Consider the following 24,361-nt stretch of genomic DNA (forward strand, 5'->3'; position numbering starts at 1 on the left):
AATCAGACAAGCAAGACGAACAAAAAGGTGTGTTCATCCTTTATGCTGGTGTGCGTGTGTGCGCGTGCATAGGATCCTCATGGGTGGGTGTGTATATGAGTGTGTGTGAGTGAGATTGAAGGAATGGATGCTGATGTGGAAGCGCAAATCGTGAGTGGCATTGACCGAAAGAAAGTGGCAAAGAAGCTACATGAGAGATGGATCCGAATCCCTTCGTCTGTGTGTTCTGCGTTCGTGCATAATCTCTGTAAAGTTTGTGTCAGTCTGTCGTCGTTCGTCTGAGCTCTGTGTGCGCGTTGTGTATTGGCGTGCGTGCATGCAGATGTGTGTGTGAATGTGCGGTTGTGTGCGCGCTTGGTGTGTGTGCGTTTATGTGCACACCCTGTGTGGGTGCAGGCGTGTGAGGAGGAAGACAGCATGGATCAGAGAATGTTCAAGAAAGGAGGGGGCCCGGTGGGCTCCGGGCGTGGAATGGCGCTGTGCCGGCAGGGGTGAGGGCCAGCAGGACGCGCGGGCCTGGCCAGACCGTGGCGTCAACATTGATACGCTGACCCCCCACCCCCTCGTCCAGGGGCGCTGTGCCGAGGAGTCCGCAAAGGCGGGGCTGGGTCCCCCCCGGGAGAGGTCAACTGAGAACTGAGGCAAAACAAGGGAAGATCAAATGTTGATGAGCAAAGGGTGCATGACCAACAGCGAACGTGCATGATTGAAACTGAAACATCACTAGCACTAATGTTAAACAGTTTGCAAATAGGCGAGAGAGGGGTGTCAGGTATTTTCTCTGACTGAATATCTGTATAAAAGAAAAGGATCAGCAGACAAAACAAGTGAGGCAGAATATTGAGTTTTTTCTCGCGAGGAGTGCATCCAGATTTACAGCAATCTGACTACACTAAAAATCTGTTTGCACTCTTCGCTCTTTTTATTTGGAATGCCCTACCCACAATGTGAGACTAGCCCCTAATAGGTGGGGAGAAGGCGTGGGCTTTGTCTCATTAGAGAAGAAACGAGATTCTATGTGAAACAAGAAGTCACAGACAAGATGTCATGAGAAATGAAAGTAATGCAAGGACAAAATGCTATGTGAAACAAGAAGTCACAGACAAGACGCCATGAGAAAAGAATGCAAGGACAGAATGCCACGTGCAGACATCAACAAAATGGATTGCGCTATCAACAACTTTCTTGGATTTCCAGAGGTGTAGAAGGTCAGGAAGCTCCAGACAGCATCGTTTGACTTGTTGTTGACTGGTGGACGTCTGCAAGGCAAAACAGCAAGCATTCTGTGCAATAATCTTATTAATAAGTACTCATTAGGGAACGCATGATAACATATATATACAATTTATCTAACAAGGGGCATGCTTGCAATACTCATTAAAATACTAATGTATGTGTACCTGTGGGTCTTAGGAAAACAGTTGGGCCATGGCAGCAGTGATTTATGGCAGGACGCTACACATTCGGCCCAAGACAGATAGAAAGAGGGAGTGAGAGAAAAAAGGCAAGCAATTTTTTGTGGGCAGAAACTGGTCCACACTGCATTAATGCCTAGCCCTGATGAAACAAAATTTGAGAGATGGAGAGAACTTGCTTTCTGGAATTGGATGAAGCAAAATTATGAAATAACGACATTTCAAAGTTAAATTTAGAAGAAACAGTCGATTGGTTGTGTCAAGTCTGTACAAGTTTTTACATTTGAGAATAAGAGAGCGACTGAGTTAGTTAAAGTTAAGAAACAACAACAATTAACAATTATATTAATTTATTGGCAGTTATTTTGTTGATTTTTATTTATTTATTTTTTCGATTAGTGGATTGGGTTGTCACCTTGAGAAAGGAAAAATTAGGATGAGGAACACGAGTTGAAACAACCGGTTACACACGCAGAAAGTGTGCACTGCGACACTGAAAAGCATTTTAAAAGGTGTGTCAAATTAAATGATGATGAAATCATATGTAGTAATACAACAGTTTATGACATATCGATTCTCTAAATCATACAATTGAGTAAAATAAAACATACATTTTGATTTGTATTCAAATTTTTAAGATTTTTGTGATAAACGATGGAAAAACGATTGAAAAGTAAATAAAGAAACTACAAGAAAGTGAAAATGTCTAATCATTTGCTAGCTGAGTCGCTCCCCATTCGGGGAGGCCATCCATTTACTTGTTAAGCTAGTTGTGGAAGCAGTCCAATTGCCACGAAAAGTAGCTATATGCACGTGTGCAGTACACACACACACGAGACTGATAAGGTTTCAAGAGGTAACAAGCTTGCAGACAGAACCGCAAAGCTGCAGCGCAAAAGACACTTCAAATTTTATACACACAAGAAGCAGATTAAATCACTGAAACATTTTTAAAGATGTGCAACGACAAAGTCCATAGACTGCAATTCAATTATGGACTAAAAGAGGGGCAAGATTAGAGAATGGCATCTATAAATGACCAGAAGACAGACCTATCCTACCAAAGAACCTATACAAATGGGCAGCAATATTGAGCCATGGTGTGTGTCACATGGCTCAAGAGGAGGGATAGTGGGGCAGGTCAGTCAGCTTTATAGAATATATAGATTTGATTCATATTCAAAACATTTTCAAAACAAAAAAAAAATTGTAGAGCTTGTTTAACATGCGCTAAACACAATCCACAGGGTTATACTGCCTGGTCATAATAGATGCATTCTCAAAATGGTTTGAATTGGCGTCAACAAAAACACTGAATGCCTTAATAGTGGCAAAAACGTTATGTAAAGAAATAATACCGACATATGGGATTTCAGAAATTAATTCTCATAACAGGATTGGTATAAAGTGTGAAAATGTGCATGGAAAAAACTGGAAGATCATGGACAAAATGTTTAGACCTGGTCAAACTGTACATAAATATTACAAGTACTGTGGGTTTAACCCCGTATAAAAAATTGTTTGGGCGACAATACAGATTACCATGTTTTGAAACCAAGTGGGAAACTAAGAATGATTAAAATTTGGCAGATTGCATGAGAAAAATGTTTAAAAGGCAAAAAGAACAAACCACGTTCTCATTAAGAGTAACTGAAAAAAGAAACAACTGATTGCTAATGGCAAAACAAGCTGCAAAGATAGAAAAAATTGAATATGTCATATGTATGGGCTTGTGACCGATTCTTTATGTTGTACCGTTGCCATTGACCAATGATTGTGTGAAATCTGTCACATATACTGGATTGTGAAATGTGTGACAGAGCATTCTATATAATATCCATCGAAAAAAGAAAAAAGAAGCCATTGCTTTCAGAGAATGTAGTCAAGCGAAATTGTATATGTATTAACATGCCAAGATCTGGGAAAAAAGCTGCTAAAAACCAAAACATCTTTAAATTCGAGAGGCGACAATGATCTGACCGAAATTAATGCAATTGGAGTCCCTAGAGGAGTTCCTGATTAATAAGAATTAATTGACCAAATTGCAGCGGGATGGGAGTCCTCCATTTGCTGCTGGTGAACGATGAACAAGAACGTAGACAGGATAAATAACATCCATTACAACATGCAGAAATTGGGCGAACAGACACAAGCGGGGCTTGAGGCAGTGCATGAACAGCTAGCCACGCCTTCCCTAATGTCAATCCAGAACCGCAATGCTCTTGATATGTTGTTGTCTGAGAAAGGAGGGGTCTGCGCAATGTTCAGAGAACAATGCTGCACCTTCATCCAGAACGACACCGCCCCTGATGGGAGCCTGACGGAGGCGATTGCAGGCCTGCGATCCCTCAACACGAGGATGAAAGAGCACTACAAGTGGATGACTGCTTTTGGGAAGTATAAAGCCCTTGTGTCCTCAATTTTACCATCAGTTGCAGTGTTTGCTGCTATGCTCACCTTGTATGGATGTTGTTGTATACAATGTCTTCGTGCTCTGTTTAATCGTCTCATCACTAGAGTAATATCGCCCATGGAGGACGAGATTGCTCAGATGTACCTAATGTCTGAGCGGCAACATCCATCCATCCATCCATCTTCTTCCGCTTATCCGGGGTCGGGTCGCGGGGGCAGCAGCTTTAGGAGGGACTCCCAGACTTCCCTCTCCCCAGCCACTTCATCCAGCTCATCCCGGAGGGTCCCAAGGCGTTCCCAGGCCAGCTGAGAGACATAGTCTCTCCAGCGCGTCCTGGTTCGTCCCCGGGGTCTGCTACCGGTGGGACATGCCGGAATACCTCCCCAGGGAGGCGTCCAGGAGGCATCCTGATAAGATGCCCGAGCCACCTCATCTGGCTCCTCTAAACGTGGAGGAGTAGCGACTCTACTCCGAGTCTCTCCCGGATGACCGAGCTTCTCACCCTATCTCTAAGGGAGAGCCCGGACATCCTGCGGAGAAAACTCATTTCGGCCGCTTGTATCCAGGATCTCGTTCTTTTGGTCACGACCCATAGCTCGTGACCATAGGTTAGGGTAGGAGCGTAGATCGACCGGTAAATTGAGAGCTTTGCCTCTTGGCTCAGCTCTCTCTTCACCACAACGGACCCGTACAGGGTCCGCATTACTGCCGACGCTGCACCGATCCGCCTGTCGATCTCGCGCTCCATCCTCCCCTCACTCGTGAACAAGACTCCAAGATACTTGAACTCCTCCACTTGGGGCAGGATCTCATCCCCGATCCGGAGAGGGCATTCCACCCTTTTCCGATCGAGGACCATGGACTCGGATTTGGAGGTGCTGACCCTCATCCTGACCGCTTCACACTCGGCTGCGAACCATTCCAGCGAGAGCTGGAGATCACGGCCTGAAGAAGCCAACAGCACCACGTCATCTGCAAAAAGCAGAGACGCGATGCTGAGGTCCCCAAACCGGACCCCCTCAACGCCTCGGCTGCGCCTAGAAATTCTGTCCATAAAAATTATGAACAGAATCGGTGACAAAGGGCAGCCTTGGCGGAGTCCAACCCTCACTGGGAACGAATCCGACTTACTGCCAGAAATGCGGACCAGACTCTGGCATCGGTGATACAGGGACCGAACCGCCCTTATCAGTTGGCTCGGCACCCTGTACTCCCGAGGCACCCTCCACAGCACTTCCCGGTCGAACGCCTTCTCCAAGTCCACAAAACACATGTGGACTGGTTGGGCGAACTCCCATGCACCCTCGAGAATCCTGCCGAGGGTGTAGAGCTGCTCCACTGTTCCACGGCCAGGACGAAAGCCACACTGCTCCGCCTGAATCCGAGGTTCGACCTCCCGACAGACCCTCCTCTCCAGCACCCCTGAATAGACCTTACCGGGGAGGCTGAGGAGTGTGATTCCCCTGTAATTGGAACAGACCCTCCGATCCCCCTTCTTAAAGAGGGGAACCACCACCCCAGTCTGCCAATCCAGAGGCACTGTCTCCAATGTCCACGCAATGTTGTAGAGGCGTGTCAGCCATGACAGCCCCACAACATCCAGAGCCTTTAAGAACTCCGGGCGGATCTCATCCACCCCCGGGGCCTTGCCACCGAGGAGTTTTTTAACTACCTCAGTGACTTCGACTCCAGAGATTGGAGAATCTGCCTCAGAGTCTCCAGGCCCTGCTTCCTCAATGGAAGGCGTGTAGGTGGAATTGAGGAGGTCTTCGAAGTATTCTCCCCACCGACTCACGACGTCCCGAGTCGAGGTCAGCAGCACGCCATCCCCACTGTAAACAGTGTTGACGTTGCACTGCTTCCCCCTCCTGAGACACCGGATGGTGGACCAGAATTTCCTTGAAGCCGTCTGGAAGTCATTCTCCATGGCCTCACCAGACTCCTCCCACGCCCGGATTTTTGCCTCAGCAACCGCCGAAGCCGCGTTCCGCTTGGCCATCCGGTACCTGTCAGCTGCCTCCAGAGTCCCGCAGGCCAAAACGGCCCGATAGGACTCCTTCTTCAGCATGACGGCATCCCTTACCGCCGGTGTCCACCAGCGGGTTCGGGGATTGCCGCCACGACAGGCACCAACGACCTTACGGCCACAGCTTCGGTCGGCCGCCTCAACAATAGAGGCGCGGAACATGGTCCACTCAGACTGAATGTCCCCCGCCTCCCCCGGGACGTGGGAAAAGCTCTGCCGGAGGTGGGAGTTGAAGCCAGTAGAACGATGGAGTCCCCAGAAGGAGCGCTCTCCAGCACTTCCTCCAGGGACTCCAAGAAGGGTGGGTACTCTGAGCTGCCGTTTGGTGCATAGAAACAAACAACAGTCAGGACCCGTCCCCCCACCGTAAATGTGAATTGGTTATTTCTGTAACCTGATATAGACGTCTATTTTAGGTTATTTTATAGACCTAAAATAGACATCTAAATTAGGTCTATATATAGCCCTAAAATAGACATCTAAATTAGGTCAGTAATTTTGTTGTCTATTTTAGGTTATTTCATACCCCTAATATCAGGTTACAGAAATAACCACACTTCACATGGATCAATGGTTGTTTAAAACAAAGCATCACAACTTCTGTACATTATTTACACAACTTACATAATGGTTTTGAGTTTAATATTTTATATTTGATGGATTTAATTTTGACGTATAATTTACGTTATTCCACAGTCCCAATGACACTTTACACTGATCAATGGTTGTCTAAAACAAAGCAACACAACTTGTTTCTGGTTTAATATGATCATATTTGATGGATTTTATTTTATCATCTATTTTAGGTTATTCGATAGACCAAAAATCAAGTCACAGAAATAACCACACTTCACATGGATCAATGGTTGTTTAAAATAAAGCAACACGACGGTACAGAATGTACGAATGTACAGAACATTATGTATAGAATTTACAGAATGGTTTTGGGTTTAATATTTCATATTTGATGATTTAGTTTTGTCATCTATTTTAGGTCTATGTGTAGACCTAAAATAGACATCTATTTTAGGTTATTCTATAGCAGGGATGAGAATCTTCGCGGATCCGCGGATTTCCGTGTTTTTTTCCATCGGGAGTATCATTTTCGTGAATCGTGTAGATCCGTTGAGAAAATTGTTTTCATATGGGGGGGGCGGCTGGTAGCTGGTGGCGAGAACAGCCGCCTTATTTTCGGCAGCATTTTGGCGCTACTTTCATCACATCATTTGCCTACTCATTTGCTTAATCAGCAAAAGCTTTAGCCAGCACGGTGCAGTTGTGCGGTCGGCGACGCGCTACGGTTGCGCGTTCGGCGGTGCGCTGCAGTTGCGCGATTGGACAAAAATGCGCAAATGAAAAAAATGCTTAGAAAGTCTTGGAACGGATTAATAAATGTTCCATTATTTGTAATGGGAAAAATAGATTCGGAATTCGACCAATTTGCTTCTCGAACCGCCTTCTGGAACAGATTGTGGTCGAAAACCGAGGCTTGACTGTATTACATTCACCTTGGTAGCCCACCAAGCAGGAATTATTTTTTTTAACAAAACTGTTGAAATTGGTTTTGGGGTTGCTATACTGCTAAAATCCAGGAGTTTCCAGGGAGCTTTGCCCTCTGAGCCCCCTCCGGGGCATTGCCCCTGGCCCCCTGCAGCCCCCAATGGGGGCCTTGGGCCCTGTTGCCCCCAATAGGGGCCTGTGGCCCCTGCAGCCTCCAATGGGAGCCTGCAGCCCCTGGGCCACTGTGGCAAGTGGGGGGGGGGGGGGCATCCGGCCCCCCCAGTGGAGCATCCGGCCCCCAGACCCTGGCTACTTTTCAGTGTTTTTTTTCATTTGCCGTTCTCATCCCCGCTATAGACCTAAAATAGATGTCTAAATTAGGTCTTGTCAAGTGACATGGTGGTACAAGATGGTGTAAAATTAGATATTGAATTTGGCCCAGGCACATCGGCTATTCCAAAACATGTAGTAGTTTCAAAATTTCACCAGGAGATGGTGTCAAAGCTTGACATATGGATAACCTGACGGAAATTAACAAATCTAATCAATTAAATTGTTAGCAATTTGAAGCGGCGACATTAAAGGCGCTCGGACTGCTACGTCCTGAAACGTCGCCGACCTCGCCCGCTATTCCTCCCCCGGTTGGGAGCCGTCGGAAACGGTGTGCGAGGAGGCAGAAGAGGGGCAAGCGCGGAGGCGTCCGGGCCAAGCTGGCGGCCAACCCAGCTCGCCCGGCGGCGCCTTCCATTCTTCTGGCGAATGTTCGACAACAAAATGGATTACGTTCGCCTGCTGAGGTCTACGAACCGGACGGTGCGGAACTGCTGTGTACTCGTGTTCACCGAGACCTGGTTGACTGACAACATTCCGGACTCTGCCGTGCATCTGGAGCGGCTAGCGTGCTATCGGGCGGACCGTGCCGTTGTACGAGGGGGAAAGTCGCGAGGAGGTGGAATATGCGTCTACATCCGAAAAGAATGGTGCCGGGACTCTGTGGTGGTATGTAAGCACTGCTCGCCACTTGCGGAGTTTGTGATCATCAAGTGCTGTCCTTTTTACCTGCTGAGGGAATTTACCGCGATTCTGCTAGTCGCGGTATACATCCTGCCTTCCAACATCGAAGGCGACAGGATCGCAGCGCTTGGTGAACTGTACCAGGCTGTCAGTGAACAACAGACAGCGCACCCTGACGGTTTCACCATCTTCGCTGGAGATTTTAATCATGCCAACCTGAAGTCTGTTTTCCTGAGGCTTCACCAGCTCGTTACTTTTCCGACACGTGGAGACAGCTTCCTGGACCTAGTCTACTCTGCGCATAAGGGAGCTTTCAAAGCCACCCCCCTCCCCCATCTTGGGCTTTCTGACCATCTCACCGTTTTGCTTTTGCCCGCATACAGACAATTGGTAAAGGCATCCAGGCCGGTTCGGAGGCGGGTTCGGGTGTGGCCTGAGGGTGCCTCCGATGCACTTCGTGACTGCTTCGACACCACTGACTGGGACTTGTTTAACCAGGCGGCCACCTACAACGATCGGACGGACATAGAGGAGTATACCTACTCTGTTTCCTCTTACATCGCGAAGTGCATCGATGATGTGACTCGCTCAAAATCCGTCGTCACTCGCGCGAACTGGAAGCCGTGGGTGACAGAGGCTGTCCTCAGACTGCTGAGGGCCAGGGACGAGGCTTTCAGAGCGGGGGATGAGGCTGGCTTGAGGACAGCAAGGGCCGACCTGTCCTGGGGCATCAAAGAAGCGAAAAAGGCGTTCTCGTGCAAGGTCTCCACCCACTTCAAGGACAGCAAGGACGCACGGAGCCTTTGGCAGGGAATTCAGACCATCACGGACTACAAGCCCGCGCTGAGGAGCTGTGAGGGCGACGTCCGTCTGAAATCCCCCCACAACTGCTCTGTCCACACCTCCATCACCGTGGTCACCGACTCTCTCTCTTGCAGAGGCCGCGCCCGCACTCCAGATTCGCGAGGAGGAAGTGCGCCAGATGTTCCGGAGACAAAAGATCAGGAAGGCACCGGGCCCAGACGGCGTGTCACCTTCCTGCTTGAAAGTCTGCGCTGAGCAGCTGGCGCCCACCTTTGCACGGATCTTCAATCGTTCCCTGGAGCTGTGTGAGGTGCCCGCGTGCTTCAAGAGCTCCACCATCGTTCCAGTGGCCAAGAAGCCCGCCATCACGGGTCTGAATGACTATAGACCTGTTGCACTGACATCTGTGGTCATGAAATCTTTCGAGAGGTTAGTGCTGAACCACCTGAAGGATGTCACGGGCCCCCTGCTGGACCCCCTCCAGTTTGCCTACCGGGCAAACAGGTCGGTGGATGATGCGGTCAACATGGGACTGCACTACATCCTGCAACACCTGGACACCCCAGGAAAGTACGCCAGGATCCTGTTTGTGGACTTCAGCTCGGCGTTCAACACCATCGCTCCTGACATCCTCCAACAGAAGCTCATCCAGCTCGAGGTGCCTGCCTCCACCTGTCAGTGGATCACCAGCTTCCTGACCAACAGGAGACAGCGTGTGAGGCTGGGGAGCATCACATCTGACACCCTAACCACCAACACTGGAGCCCCTCAGGGGTGCGTCCTCTCCCCACTGCTCTTCTCCCTCTACACCAACGATTTCTCCACAAGTGACTCTTCTGTGAAGCTCCTGAAGTATGCAGACGACACCACTCTCATCGGACTGATCCAGAACGGTGATGAGACTGCGTACAGACAGGAGGTGGAGCGGCTGGTCCACTGGTGCAGCCAAAACCACCTGGACCTGAACCCGCTCAAGACCGTGGAGATGACAGTGGACTTCAGGCGAGGCCCTTCACCACTTTCACCCCTCACTATCCGCAGTAATACTATTCTCTCATCAGACACCTTCAAGTTCCTGGGAACCACAATCTCTCGGGACCTGAAATGGACCGGCCACATAGACTCTGTCCGGAAGAAGGCCCAGCAGAGGCTGTACTTCCTGAGACAGCTCAAGAAGTTCAACCTGCCGCAGGAGCTGCTGAAGACCTTCTACACTGCCATCATCCAGTCTGTCCTCTGCACCTCCATCTCTGTCTGGTTTGGATCGGCCTCCAAACAAGACAAGCACAGACTGCAACGGACAATAAGGACTGCAGAAAAGATAATGGGAATCAACCTCCCATCTATCCAAGACTTGTACCTGTCCAGGACCAGGAAACGTGCAAGTAACATCTCAACAGACCCTTCGCACCCAGGTTGCAGCCTGTTTGAACTACTCCCCTCCGGACGCCGTTATAGAGCTCTGTACACTAAAACCAGCAGACACAGAGACAGCTTCTTCCCCCAGGCTGTCGCTCTGATGAACTCACACCACTCTTAGAGTCTCAGAGTCATTACTGTGCAATAACATCCTGCTTTCTACACCTTTTTTGTCTACACTGTTTGTACTATGTGTCCTCTCTGCATCCATTGCAGCCTGGTCATCCTAGGAGAGGGACCCTCCCATCTGTGGTCTTTTCTCAAGGTTTCTCATTTCCCCTAGCTGGAGTTTTGAGTTTTTCCTTGCCCTCTTGGGAGTTTAAGATCAGGGGATGTTTGAGAATATCTTTCGTTCTTCACATGTCCTGAGTGTTGTTGTTAGTCACCTAAATGTTGAACAGAGGCTGTGATTTACCGAAGTCAAACTCCTTGTTTGGCACGCTCAAACATGGCGAATAAAAAACTCTTGAATCTTGAATCTCTTGAATCTGAACGATCTTAACCACTTCTTTGCTCGCTTCGACGCCCAGAACAGCACTTGCCCGCTGAAGACCACTCCCCCCCCACACACAAGCAGCCCCTGCGCCTCTCTGCCGACGGAGTAAGGAGGGCGCTTGCCGCTATTGACACCCTTAAGGCGGCGGGCCCTGACAACATCCCCGGTCGAGCGCTGAAGGACTGCGCTGGGGAGCTGTCGGGTGTCTTCACGGACATCTTTAACGTTTCCCTGCAGCAGGCCATCGTCCCCTCGTGTTTCAAGGCTGCCACCATCGTTCCTGTGCCGAAGAAACCTGCACCGTCCTGCTTCAATGACTACCGCCCCGTGGCACTGACGCCCATCATCATGAAGTTCTTTGAGCGGCTTGTCATGGAGCACATCAAATCCGTTCTCCCCCCCACCATTGACCCTTTCCAGTTTGCGTGCCGTGCCAAACGGTCCTCTGAGGATACCATCTGCTCTGCCCTCCACTCGGCCCTCACCCACCTGGAGAGAAAGGACTCATATGTGAGATTGCTGTTTGTGGACTTTAGCTCTGCCTTCAACACCATTGTGCCGCAGCGACTCATCTGCAAACTCGACGAGCTGGGCCTCAGTACCTCCCTCTGCAACTGATTACTGGACTTCCTCTGTCAGAGGCCTCAGGTGGTGCGTGTTGGCGACAAAATCTCCGCCAGCATCACGCTGAGCACGAGGCCCCCCCCAGGGCTGCTTGCTCAGTCCATTGCTCTTCACCCTGCTGACGCATGACTGCACTGCGACCTACAGCGACAACCGCATAGTGAAGTTTGCTGACGACACGACTCTGGTGGGTCTCATCACGAAGGGCGACGAGACTCGGTACAGGTCGGAAATTGACTTTCTGACCACGTGGTGCAGGGACACCAACCTCCTCCTGAACGTAAACAAGACCAAGGAAATCCTTGTTGACTTCCGGAAGGGTCACACAAAACACCTGCCGCTGATCATCGACGGTGCTGTGGTGGAGAGGGTGAGCTGCACCAAGTTCCTGGGGGTGCACATCAGTGAGGACCTCTCCTGGTCCGCAAACACCGCGTCACTGGCAAAGAAACCTGCGGAAGCTCAGGCGTGCGTGTGCTCCTCAGGCAGTCCAGTGTACATTCTACCATGGCACCATTGAGAGCGTCCTCACCAGTTGCATCGCTGTCTGGGGTAGTAGCTGCACTGAACAGAACTTGAAGGCCCTGCAGCGCATAGTGAATACGGCTGGTAAGATGATTGATGCTTCGCTTCCCTCCCTGAAAGACATTTACACCTCCCATCTCGCCCGCAAGGCAACCTTGATTGCGAGTGATGTGAGTCACCTGGCTCACTCTTTGTTTGACCTTCTGCCCTCTGGGAAGAGGTACAGGAGCCTGCGCTCCCGCACCACCAGACTCGCCAACAGCTTCTTTCTCCAGGCTGTTAGGACCCTGAACTCGCTACCCCTTTCTGCGTAGCGTGCGGCACTGTTGCGCTATTTTCTGGAATGTCTGCTGTACGCTCACTTGCTCCTTTTTGCTCCTCTTATTTATTTATTTGTTGTGTTATTTATTCGTTATTTATTCAGCACGCTGTTGTTTACTTGTTTACATGATTGTCTATTGTGGGCCATGTCTTGTCACCGTGGGACAGCAGGGAACGAAATTTCGGTTTCTTTGTGTGTCTTTGGCATGTGGAGAAATTGACAATAAAGCTGACTTTTGACTTTTGACTTTTTTTTTGAATTGGGAGGATACGACCTGTTCAAACACATAGCAACGCACAATTTTGGAATATAAGTTTGCTATGCCATGATTTTAAGATATGACAGCTTGAGCAATATCAATATGTCTGTTTAAGTTGGAGGAGCCCATTATTGTGTTAAGTACTAATATGTGTTGGGATTGATCTTTATTAGACAACATATATGTGATTAATGTTGCAATGTTTTGTCCAACCTGTACTTAACATTGGTGTTCCATCCATACCTGAATGTATTAAGTTGAGAGGAGACATCAAGGGCTAATAGTAAAAGAACAAGCAAAACAGGAAACATCTGCATCCGGTGGCAAACTGTAGTCAGGCGCAGTGGTTGCTGCTTGAAGCAAGGTTGCCAAGACAACCAGTGGTGCAGGGATTCTGACCTTTCACCTACATATTCCAATGAGGTAATGCCAGAAGCCGATAAATATGTTGCCCGAACACAGAGCGGGGCGCTTCTTCCTAGTCAGGGCGATGGCCGTGACGCTGCCCGGAGTAAAAGAACGAATATGGACTTTTCATTCTTTTTGAGGTTGAACCAAAATCTACCAAGATGAATTTCCAGAGTCTTCGAATTGGACTTTGTCAAATTTTAAGCTTCGTGGAAGGCAGTGGAGACAGCCGCTCCGGGCAGAAAGGGGAAGTCGCCAATTTTACTTTTTTGGCTACGCTCCTCACGGCCAGACCTTTCCTCTTTTTTTTAAACAGAATTCGGATTTTGGAACAAAGGAGAGCCGGTCACTCGACTTGTTCAACCAAATAGGACTTTAGACCTTTAGTCTCCTCTTTTGTTTTGAGTGGGTGAGTCTGTTTTTTTTTTGTTTTTTCGACTTGTAATTCTTTTGCTTGCTTCTTCATTAAATCTCTTCTTAAGCCTTAATTCGGTTATCGATTATTTCGTATTAACTATGTTGAGCATGGTTTTAGATGCAGTAATTACAACTTTAAAATATTCCCCTATCATAGTCATTCTTTAAATCTGTTCAATTCTTTTTAAAGTAAAGACAGCTTTAATCCTTAACATCAGGAATTGTCAGATCTGGTTCGAAGTAGTTATCTTGAGCTCAGCTAGGGCGAGGGCGCTCTAGTAAATTAACGAATCCTTGAGGTCTTAACAAAGACATCTAAAAATATCTGTAACATAACAAAAGCATTAAACTACCAAAGGGGGCCATCATTATGGCGCGGTCATTTTGAAGACTTGCCTCGAATTGAGTTACTCGGCACGCGCTTCTGGTGACTTGAGAGGGATTGGCGTCATAAAGAAATTAGATTGATTCTGGGAGAATTGATTTAACTTGGGTGGTTAGATTACGGACGAGTCCCTTCACCCCGGCTCATCGAACCCGTTACCGGGAAGCCGGTGGCACTTTGATAAAAAGTGTGCGTTTGACATTTTGGCGCCCAACGTGTTGAGGGGGGTTGTGATTTAAGATTTACTAGTAAATATTTACTCGCAGCTCCAAAATGAACCTGTGCGGAGTTTTTTTCAGTTTTTTCTTCCCAGGAACTGTCATAATTCCGCTCACTGATACAAACAAATGTCAGAATGGCCTTGAGTGACATAAGAACAGTCTCTTTAAGGAATATAGTTTCCTAGAATAGAACCTTTGGTACTACGGAAGGATTAGAACTGTTTTGTGTCATCGTAATGGTGGCCAGTGCCCCTCACCTCGAAGATTTTGAGTGAGAATGCAAGAGAGATTGCTTTTGCTAGAGGGGATGGTAATTCGGCACGTTTCTTGCGTGGCGGTATATTGGAGCGCAGAAAGTGCATCCCGCCGTTGAGAGCATCAATTAGCGAGGCGGTAGTTCTCGAATTGGTTTTCTGAGTAGAGACGACGCAAAAAGCGCCGTTGAGTAACTAAGAGCTGTATCGTCCCTGTTCCGAGTGCACACGGAAAGGCTTCGAAAGGAAACAGCTCGAACCTACAACTACTTTTGGAGGCGGCTTGTGAAGCGAAGCTGGCCTCCAGAGTTTGCTAAATACATAGTAGAGCTGGCGTGAGAGCGGTGCCTCGCTGTATAGTGTGTGCGCTTTTTGAGGGAGGAGTGTTAGAGAATGAAGAAAAAAGAAAAAGCTAAAGAGGAAAAACAGAGCAGGCCGTTTGCCCAGTGGGGGCTGAGTGTGCTCAGGGAGAAAGTTAAAGGGACAATCTGTGTTTCCCACAGGGTGTTTGAAGCGGGGAGAAGACGACATTTGCTCTACGTTGCTTGTGGGTTTGTATGTTGTCTGTCGGTGTTATGTGTTGTAAGACAAAATTGGCTACAATGGTGCACTGAAGAATTTGCTAGACTGTAGTTTGTCTGGTTTGCACCGCAAAATGGAAGAAAAGAAAAAAAAGTGGGGGGATTAGTTGTTTACAGGAACTGGTCCACACTCATTTAGGGTCTAGCCCGCATAGATTTTTTTTTCTTTCCTTTTTTAAGACAGAGAGCATTCTGTCTGAAATTGGATGAAGCAAAATTATGAAATAAAGACATTTAATCCTAAAGTCGGGAGAACTAGTTGATTGGCTGTGTCAAGACTGTACAAGTGTTTGCACAGGAAAATAAGAGAGATTAGATTCGAGGAAATTCTGGTCCACCATCCAGCGTCTCAGGAGGGGGAAGCAGTGCAACGTCAACACTGTTTGCAGTGGGGATGGCGTGCTGCTGACCTCAACTCGGGACGTCGTGAGTCGGTGGGGAGAGTACTTCAAAGACCTCCTCAATTCCACCTACACGCCTTCCATTGAGGAAGCAGGGCCTGGAGACTCTGAGGCGGACTCTCCAATCTCTGGGGTCGAAGTCACTGAGGTAGTTAAAAAACTCCTCGGTGGCAAGGCCCCGGGGGTGGATGAGATCCGCCCGGAGTTCTTAAAGGCTCTGGATGTTGTGGGGCTGTCATGGCTGACACGCCTCTACAACATTGCGTGGACATCGGGGACAGTGCCTCTGGATCGGGAGACTGGGGTGGTGGTTCCCCTCTTTAAGAAAGGGACCGGGTGTGTTCCAATTACAGGGGAATCACACTCCTCAGCCTCCCCGGTAAGGTCTATTCAGGGGTGCTGGAGAGGAGGGTCCATCAGGAGGTCGAACCTCGGATTCAGGCGGAGCAGTGTGGCTTTCGTCTTGGCCGTGTAACCGTGGACCAGCTCTACACCCTCGGTAGGATCCTCGAGGGTGCATGGGAGTTCGCCCAACTAGTCCACATGTGTTTTATGGACTTGGAGAAGGCGTTCGACCGCGTCCCTCGGGAGGTTCTGTGAAGGGTGCTTCGGGAGTACAGGGTGCCGAACCAACTGATAAGGGCGGTTCGGGCCCTGTATTACCGATGCCAGAGTTTGCTCCGCATTTCCGGCAGTAAGTCGGATTCGTTCCCAGTGAGGGTTGGACTCCGCCAAGCCTGCCCTTTCTCACCGATTCTGTTCATAATTTTTATGGACAGAATTTCTAGGCGCAGCCGAGGCGTTGAGGGGGTCCGGTTTCGGGACCTCAGCATCGTGTCTCTGCTTTTTCCAGACGACGTGGTGCTGTTGGCTTCTTCAGGCCGTGATCTCCAGCTCTCACTGGAGCGGTTCGCAGCCGAGTGTGAAGCAGTCGGGATGAAGGTCAGTACCACCAAATCCGAGTCCATGGTCCTCGGTCAGAAAAGGGTGGAATGCCCTCTCCAGATCGGGGATGAGATCCTGCCCCAAGTGGAGGAGTTCAAATGGCTTGGGGTCTTGTTCACGAGTGAGGGGAGGATGGAGCGCGAGATCGACAGGCAGATCGGTGCACCGTCGACAGTAATGCGGACTGTGTACCGGTTCGTCGTGGTAAAGAGAGAGCTGAGCCAAAAAGCAAAGCTCTCAATTTACCGGTCGATTTATGCTCCTACGCTCACCTATGGTCATGAGCTATGGGTCGTGACCGAAAGAACAAGATCCCGGATACAAGTGGCCGAAATGAGTTTTTTCCGCAGGATGTCCGGGCTCTCCCTTAGAGATAGGGTGAGAAGCTCGGTCATCCAGGAGAGACTCGGAGTAGAGTCGCTACTCCTCCACGTTTAGAGGAGCCAGATGAGGTGGCTCGGGCATCTCATTAGGATGCCTCCTGGACGCCTCCCTGGGGAGGTGTTCCGGGCATGTCCCACCGGTAGAAGACCCCGGGGTCGACCCAGGACACGCTGGAGAGACTATGTCTCTCAGAACGCCTTGGGATCCCCCGGGATGAGCTGGATGAAGTGGCTGGGGAGAGGGAAGTCTGGGAGTCCCTCCTAAAGCTGCTGCCCCCGCGACCCGACCCCGGATAAGCGGAAGAAGATGAATGGATGAATTTGTTCTCTTCTCTCTTCCACTTCGGCATGTATCGCATACAATTAAGAAATCTACTCGCCATGTACTTCTCATCTCCTTCAAGAGCTCCTTTATCTAGAGATTTGCCATTTTCATTTCCCATCTTAATTTGGTATTTTAGGCTTTTACAATTTAATTCTTTTTTTTCTTTGAGATCCTCAATGCAGGTTTAAATTGACCTTCCAACAAATTTCTAGCCTGTGTTATTGCTTTTCAGTCCTACCAGTCACACTCTCAACCAAACAAATTTTCTATCCCTCCCAACGCGAAGTCTTCTTAAAAAAAAAAAAAAAAAAAGAGCTGCTTCATCCAGAGGGGGACTCTACAACACCCCCTACTTCCCTGGGAACTAAAGACAACAGTCCTGTTACCCAGCTCTGTCAACGCGAAGTAGTACTCTTTAGAAGAGCTACTTCATTCAGAGGGGGACTCTACAACACCCCCTCCTTCCACGGGACTTAAGATGTTCTGTCCTGCCTATTTAAAATTCCTTTTTTCACATCAGCACAATCACACAACTTCAGGGGTTTTACTTACTTGTCCCCTTGTTCGTTGCACTTCCGGATCCCGTCAATCCGCCGCTGTCAGACGAAGGCAGACCTAAGATGCTGGCCCCGCAAAGAATTTCTTTCTCAGGTCGTTTTTTTACCAGGTCTGGCTAATGGATGCTGGCCCGTCGACGGAATGCAGCACGTCATCCTCTGTCGGTCAGGAGTGGGTATGTTGGGATCCGGGTCACGGCACCAAAATGTTAGAGTGGTGCTCACTCTAACTTTGCAAGAACCACACGGGAGACAGTATGCCCTTTGAGTACTTGCAAGTGGAGAAATTGTTCGTCACTGTACATACAGCGATGTTCGAACAAAGTCTGCCTTTGGTCTCTTGCAAGAGCATATTTATTGAGAACAAGCAAAGTGGGGGTGACATTGGACATGTTTGGTGGTCACCTCAGCAACTGGTTAATCAGTGCGGAGGGTCCCAGCTCATTGTATTACAAGGTTGTGAAAAACAGAAATTAGTGGAGCATTTTAGATGACTAACTAAGCAAGAAAGTTTCCACACCATTTGGAGCGTTTCAACAACTGAATGGTTAAAATTTTCAGAGTCAGGAAAGGTAAAAGGTGTTAGAGATTTGCTCACTCCAACTTATCTTGCAAGAACCACACGGGAGACAAGTAAGGCCTTTTAGACACCTGCAGGTGGAGAGTCCATTCGTCGCTGTGCGTGCAGCGATGTTCGAATGGAGGTCTGAACTCTCCTTCCTGCAAGAGGATATTTATTAAGAGAAACAGAGTGGGGGTTGAGAGTTGACAGGTTTGGTGAACCCCCGGCTTCTGGTAAGATCAGAGCAGGGGGTGTTTTACGATGTTGTGGGAAACAGAACAACTTTGATTGCTTCCTCTGCAGCTGGTCAATCAAGCAGAGAATGCAACCACTTTATTTTACTGCGTTGTGAGAGCAAGACAAGATTGGTTAATCATTATAGTCTACATTCCAACATAATCCTATGATAAAGATAACCTGGAAAACCCTAACATCTCCCTCCTGTTTTATCATATGATTATGTCACCCCAAACAACAAAGACAAGTAAAACAAACATATATACATGTATAATGAAGAAAGAAGAATAGTAAAAATAAAAAAAAATAAAACAATGATAGCAACACTTTCCAGTGAAGATGAGGCATTACCTCAATACCCCAGATCAAACTTATTGTGTAAGCGAAAAACCTGCTGGCCAGATGTTATTAGCAGGAAAATTCTTACGCGGCCCCTTTGCCTTAGGCGACCAGAATGCTATCAAATAAAAAATAAAAAGAAAAACACAGAAACAGTACATCATTGTATCCATCACTTGCGAAGCATATTTGATGGTCAAATCAACAAGCTTCCGTAAAACATGCTCAACAGAACAGCATCTACGCAATCCACGTCTCATTATCATTATCACATCTGTCACGTCTAAGAAGTTGTATATGTGCTCGTGTTTTCGTCAGCTGATGATGTTCTAGTCTGTAGGTGTGGTCTGTCACTCACACTGGCGCACACACTCGTGTCCAGTTGGCAGGCAGCATCGGACAACTCTGGTGACCACAAAACCACGATCCGTTCTGAACAGGCACGTGCACTCACAGGATGCAGGTGAGGCAGTGCTTCTGAACTTCTGGGTGAAGTAGGTCCCGTCCGATGGTGCAGCCATGTCGGTAGTAGAGCCCTTACACCTTGAAAACGGCTCTCTCATCCTGGCACACAGCGGTGATGTCCAAAGCTCCCATCCAGTTTCCTCCTGGAGAGCAGTCGTCGTTAATGCATTTGTGGGTCCTGCAACCTTGGATGCAACATGTGTAGTCAGCAAGACTTGGAATGGTCCCTCCCGTCGTGGCTGGCCCAGTTCCTTCTTTTGATGACCTTGATGTAGACCCAGTCTCCTGGATTGATGGGGTTGTCGACCTGTGAGGAGGAAAGATCAAGCGGCAGTAAATTTGTCTTTGACACAGTTTGAGCGTCCTGATCATATAATCTGCCAAGGACTGCTCTTCATCTGTTGTTTGCAACTTTCGTAGTCAATTGTCGTGCCCATTTAACTGGCAAATAGGAGTGTTTGCGGGAAGAGTTTGAACACCTCCTAATGATTCCCTTTAACCAAAAACTATTTATGACAGGGGCGTTCCCATTTATTGCCTCCTGGTTTAAAAGAGATTGTCTTACCCATGCCTTCTTTCTCCTCACACGCTTGCACCCACACAGGGTGTGCACACACACACACACACACACACACACACACACACACACACACACACACACACACACAGAACACACAGACAAAAGGATTCTAATCCATCTCTCATGTAGCTTCTTTTGATAGAATCTCCTATTGGTAACTGTATAGCAGACGTTTTAGCATATAATCCCATACTCTGCTCTCTCGCTTCTACTTTTTCATGTCGGTGCAGTCGTAGGTGGCCCCTATTGCAGTCATCGACTTGTTAACTGTCGCCGTGTGACTCCTATGCATGATTGTGTGAATGTCAAAAATTGAACATACCTAACTTTCTGACCATCCAACCTCCACTGTGGTACAAAAAACCTTACTATTGTATTGAGTAGGTACATTGAGCAACCTAGCTTCCTCCTGACTGCCAAATGTCCTGTTCTAAAATTTATATAACTCGACCTCTACGTCTTAAGCTTGATGAGCCAAAATATCAGATCTTGCTCTTGTTTCCTACCGTTTTAGCCTATTTGTTTTATCCAAATCCGTTCAATCTCTGATTATAATGCTTTTCTCTGTAGCCCTACGTATTTTTCAATTTTTTATTTATTTATTTATCAAATCTCCTCAGTTCTGTCAAACTCAGTGCACAATGAACCTCCCTTCCACTTTGAACCAAGCTTCGCCAAATTTGGTAACGCCGTAGCAAGGAGTGCGATTTGGTTGTCGGACACTCCAAGTCCATATCTTTTTGCCGCACTTCACCCTCTCAAGTTGGTGTTCTTTTGTTGTTGCTTCAGAGCGACCCCATCCATCACTCTTGAATGAGTCCATTGTTCAAATGAGTCAATTTTCATCATTGTGAGTTCCTCCGCTTTTCACTGTCTTTTCTCGTCCCCGAGGATGTTGTCTGTCCTCCGGAGTGTACTTGTCCCCCTCCAAGCACAACAGCAGTCTTTTCTTGTCCTTCGCCAAAGGTCAAAGGTGCTTCAGAGCCAGGCACCATTTTGTGGTTGTTCACGGCTGCAGGCGAAGTCTCGGACTGGGTTTCAGGGACCCTGACACTGAGAATGACAGGCTGGGACATCAAACTTGTAAGACTATCTCCAACTGTAGCTGCTTCCATCAATTTGCTGGTAACGTTTGTTTACCAAACTTCAAATTCTTCTAATAACAGCGGTCTCGTTTTTATATTGTAAATCCTGCAACTCATCCTATTCTTTAACATATACAGCGGTTGTTGACAAAGTACACATATAAACATCATACTTTCATGGCAGTCCAGATCCGACACAGCAGATCATCCTGCAAAGGTCAAATTGATCTTTTAAATTGAAGGCATTCAGTGTTTTTGTTTTTGTTGAAACAAGCTCTTCAAAAAAAAATTTTTGTTTTGTTTTGAAAATGTTTTGAATATGAATCAAATCCATATGTTGTATAAAGCTGACTGACCTGCCCCACTATCCCTCCTCTTGAGCCATCTGACACGCACCATGGCTCAATATTGCTGCCCATTTGCATAGGTTCTTTGGTAGGGTAGGTCATTTATAGATGCCATTCTCTAAACTTGCCCCTCTTTTTGTCCATAATTGAATTTCACTCTATGGACTTTGTCGCCGCACATCTTTAAAAATGTTTCAGTGATCTAATCTGCTTCTTGTGTATATATAAAATTTGAAGTGTCTTTTGCGCTGCAGCTTTGTGGAATCTGTCTGCAAGCTTGTTACCTCTTGACACCTTATCAGTCTCGTGTGTGTGTGTACTGCACACGTGCACATAGCTACTTTTCGTGGCAATTGGACTGTTTTGACAACTAGCTTAGCAAGTAAATGGATGGCCTCCCCGAATGGGGAGCGACTCAGCTAGCAAATGATTAGACATTTTCACTTTCTTGTAGTTTCTTTAGTTACTTTTCAATCGTTTTCTCATTGTTTATCACAAGAATCTTAGAAAATTGAATACAAATCAAAACGTATGTTTTATTTTACTCAATTGTATGATTTAGAGAATCCATATGTAGTAAAGTATTGTATTACTACATATGATTTCATCATCATTTAATTTGACTTTCTTTCCAAAACGCTTCTTAATTTCTCAATTCACACATCTTCTACATGTGTTACTGGTTCTCCAGTTTTTGTTTTTCCCGAAAAACTACGTGTTTCTTTCTAACATTCAACCTGCTCAAAATCCCTCTTTCATCAAAGTTGCTCTACTAATTTTCCATAGTAGTCGCCAACGACTTCAACCATTCAACCTTTCATTCAGGCAATCATTAATCAATGCTCATCATATGCATCTCACACAGTCTCCAAAAAGGAGTCTTCCTATCACATTGGTCCCAATTCATCCAAGCTCACCACACAACATTCATATATCATTTTCAACTCATGTTTCCTGGTAGAACAATCCACCAATTAAAAGAAACTTAACTAAAACCAACAACTGGCAAATTAATCTGAATTTTTTCTTTGTTTTTAAATTTGAAGAACTCAATCTCTCAGATTTAGCTTGCATTTAGAATTTTGTATAATCTTATAACACAACCAATCAATTATTCCTATTAAATGTAGCATTGCAAAATCTTAAATTCACAATTTAGCTTCTTCCAATTCCTGAAAGCATGTTCTGTCGTTTTTTCTTTTCTTTTTTTTTTTTTTTTTCCTTCGAATTTCTCATGTGAGCTCGACACTTAACATGCACTAGTGTGGATTAGTTTCTGCTCGCAAACAGATTTCTCTCTTTTCCTCTCATTTTTATCTGTCAAAATTGTTTCTGTTCTGCGGTGTAAATTGAATAGACAACAGTCTAGCAAATTTCTCTATACTAAAAGTTTAGCCAATCTTCATCAATTTGGGACTTTAACTTTAACCTTAACACATACGCACACACATGCACAGCTCTCGCGTGCGGAAGGTAGGTCTCAGCAACAATGATTCGTCACAGGCTGGCCATTTCCTGTGGTCGATCATGAGCTGGTCCCTCCCATGCACACGAGGACAGCACATTCTAATTTTATATCTTCTAGAAGCAAGTCGTATTTCTTTACCACTTGATTTGCATATTTTAACTTTAGTGCAACACAATTTGATCTATAGTCATTTGTAATTTGCCACCTCAAAAATATTATTATTATTATTATTATTATTATTAAACTCCTCTTGCCCCTCGCTTGAGCCGCGGCTTGAGCTGCGGCCTTGCACCCGCTCACAGGGGCCTTATTGTCTCCTGGTCTGACAAACACTTGTGACCTCATCAGTTTTCATCTTTCTAGCTTTTGTCTCTTGAATTCATTCTCATCTCTTTGTGAAGATTTCAACCACACTCTAGCACTTCTACCACTTCAGCATGTATTGCATACATTTAAGAAATCTACTTGCCATGAACCTCTCATCTCAAAGAAGAGCAGAGCAAGAGATTTACCGTTCTTATTTCCCATCTTAATTTTAGTAGTTTAAGGTTATACAATTTTTTTTTCAAATTTTTTTCTTTGAGGATCCTCAATGCAGGTTTAAATTGACCTTTCAACAAATTACTAGCCTGTATTCATGCCGTGGATCAATGCTAGAACTGCTATTCAGCCAATTTATCCTACCAGTCACACACTCAATCACACAAGTTATCCCTGCCTACGCGAAGTCCTCCTTTTAAAAAAAGGAGCTGCTTCATCCAGTGAGGGGACTCTACAACACCCCCCACCTTCCCTGGGAACTAAAGACAACAGTCCTTGTCCCCAGCCCTGCCAACGCGAAGTCCTCCTTTTTTTAAAAAAAAAAAAGGAGCTGCTTCATCCAGTGAGGGGACTCTACAACACCCCCCACCTTCCCTGGGAACTAAAGACAAAATTCCTTGTCCCCAGCCCTGCCAACGCGAGGTTGTACTCTTTAGAACAGTGGTCGTCAAATAATGATCCACGGAGGTACTGAGATTTTAAAACAGTTTGAGAACCACTGCTCCAAAAGAGACACCTCATCCAGAGGGGGACTCTACAACACCCCCTCCTTCCACAAAACATACTTATTCCTGTGCACTTCTACCTTTTTACGCGTTTCACAAACAACAACACAATCACACAACTTCAGGCCTTTAACTTACTTGTCCCCTGGTTCATTGCACTGCCGGGTCCCGTCAATCCACCTCTGTCAGACGAAGACAGACCTAAGATGCTGGCCCAGCGAAGAATTCTCTTCCCAGGACTTTCTCCTCCAGGTCCTCTTAATGGACGTTGGCTTGTCGGCAATGCAGCACGTCCTCCTTCGTCAGCCAGATAGCGAGTATGAGGGATCCCGGGTTTCGGCACCAAAATGTTAGAGATTTGCTCACTCCAACTTATTTTGCAAGAACCACACGAGTAAGTCCTTTTAGACACCTGCAGGTGGAGAGTCCATTCGTCGCTGTGCGTGCAGCGATGTTCGAATGGAGGTCTGAAATCTCCTTCCTGCAAGAGGATTTTTATTATGAGAAACAGAGTGGGGGTATGAGTGGGCTGAATAGA

At 47.0% G+C, this 24,361-nt stretch overlaps 1 protein-coding gene across 2 annotated transcripts in view; it reads left to right on the plus strand.

The window, feature by feature from the left end:
* The window catches only part of tspan14 (tetraspanin 14), a 94,480-nt gene that overhangs the window by 52,766 nt on the left and 17,353 nt on the right, over positions 1–24,361 (plus strand). Inside the window, exon 5 of one of the 2 annotated variants that reach the window (XM_088385438.1) lies at positions 15,006–15,049. In XM_088385438.1, coding sequence (XP_088241564.1) covers positions 15,006–15,049 — 44 coding nt within the window. Of the gene's footprint in view, positions 1–13,305; positions 13,635–15,005; positions 15,050–24,361 lie in introns of those variants that run through there. The other variant, XM_088385441.1, reaches the window with a different exon arrangement.

Source organism: Syngnathus floridae, chromosome 9 (assembly GCF_059516105.1).
Source record: "Syngnathus floridae isolate MCC-2025c chromosome 9, RoL_Sflo_1.0, whole genome shotgun sequence".
NCBI classification, from domain to species: Eukaryota; Metazoa; Chordata; class Actinopteri; order Syngnathiformes; family Syngnathidae; genus Syngnathus; species Syngnathus floridae.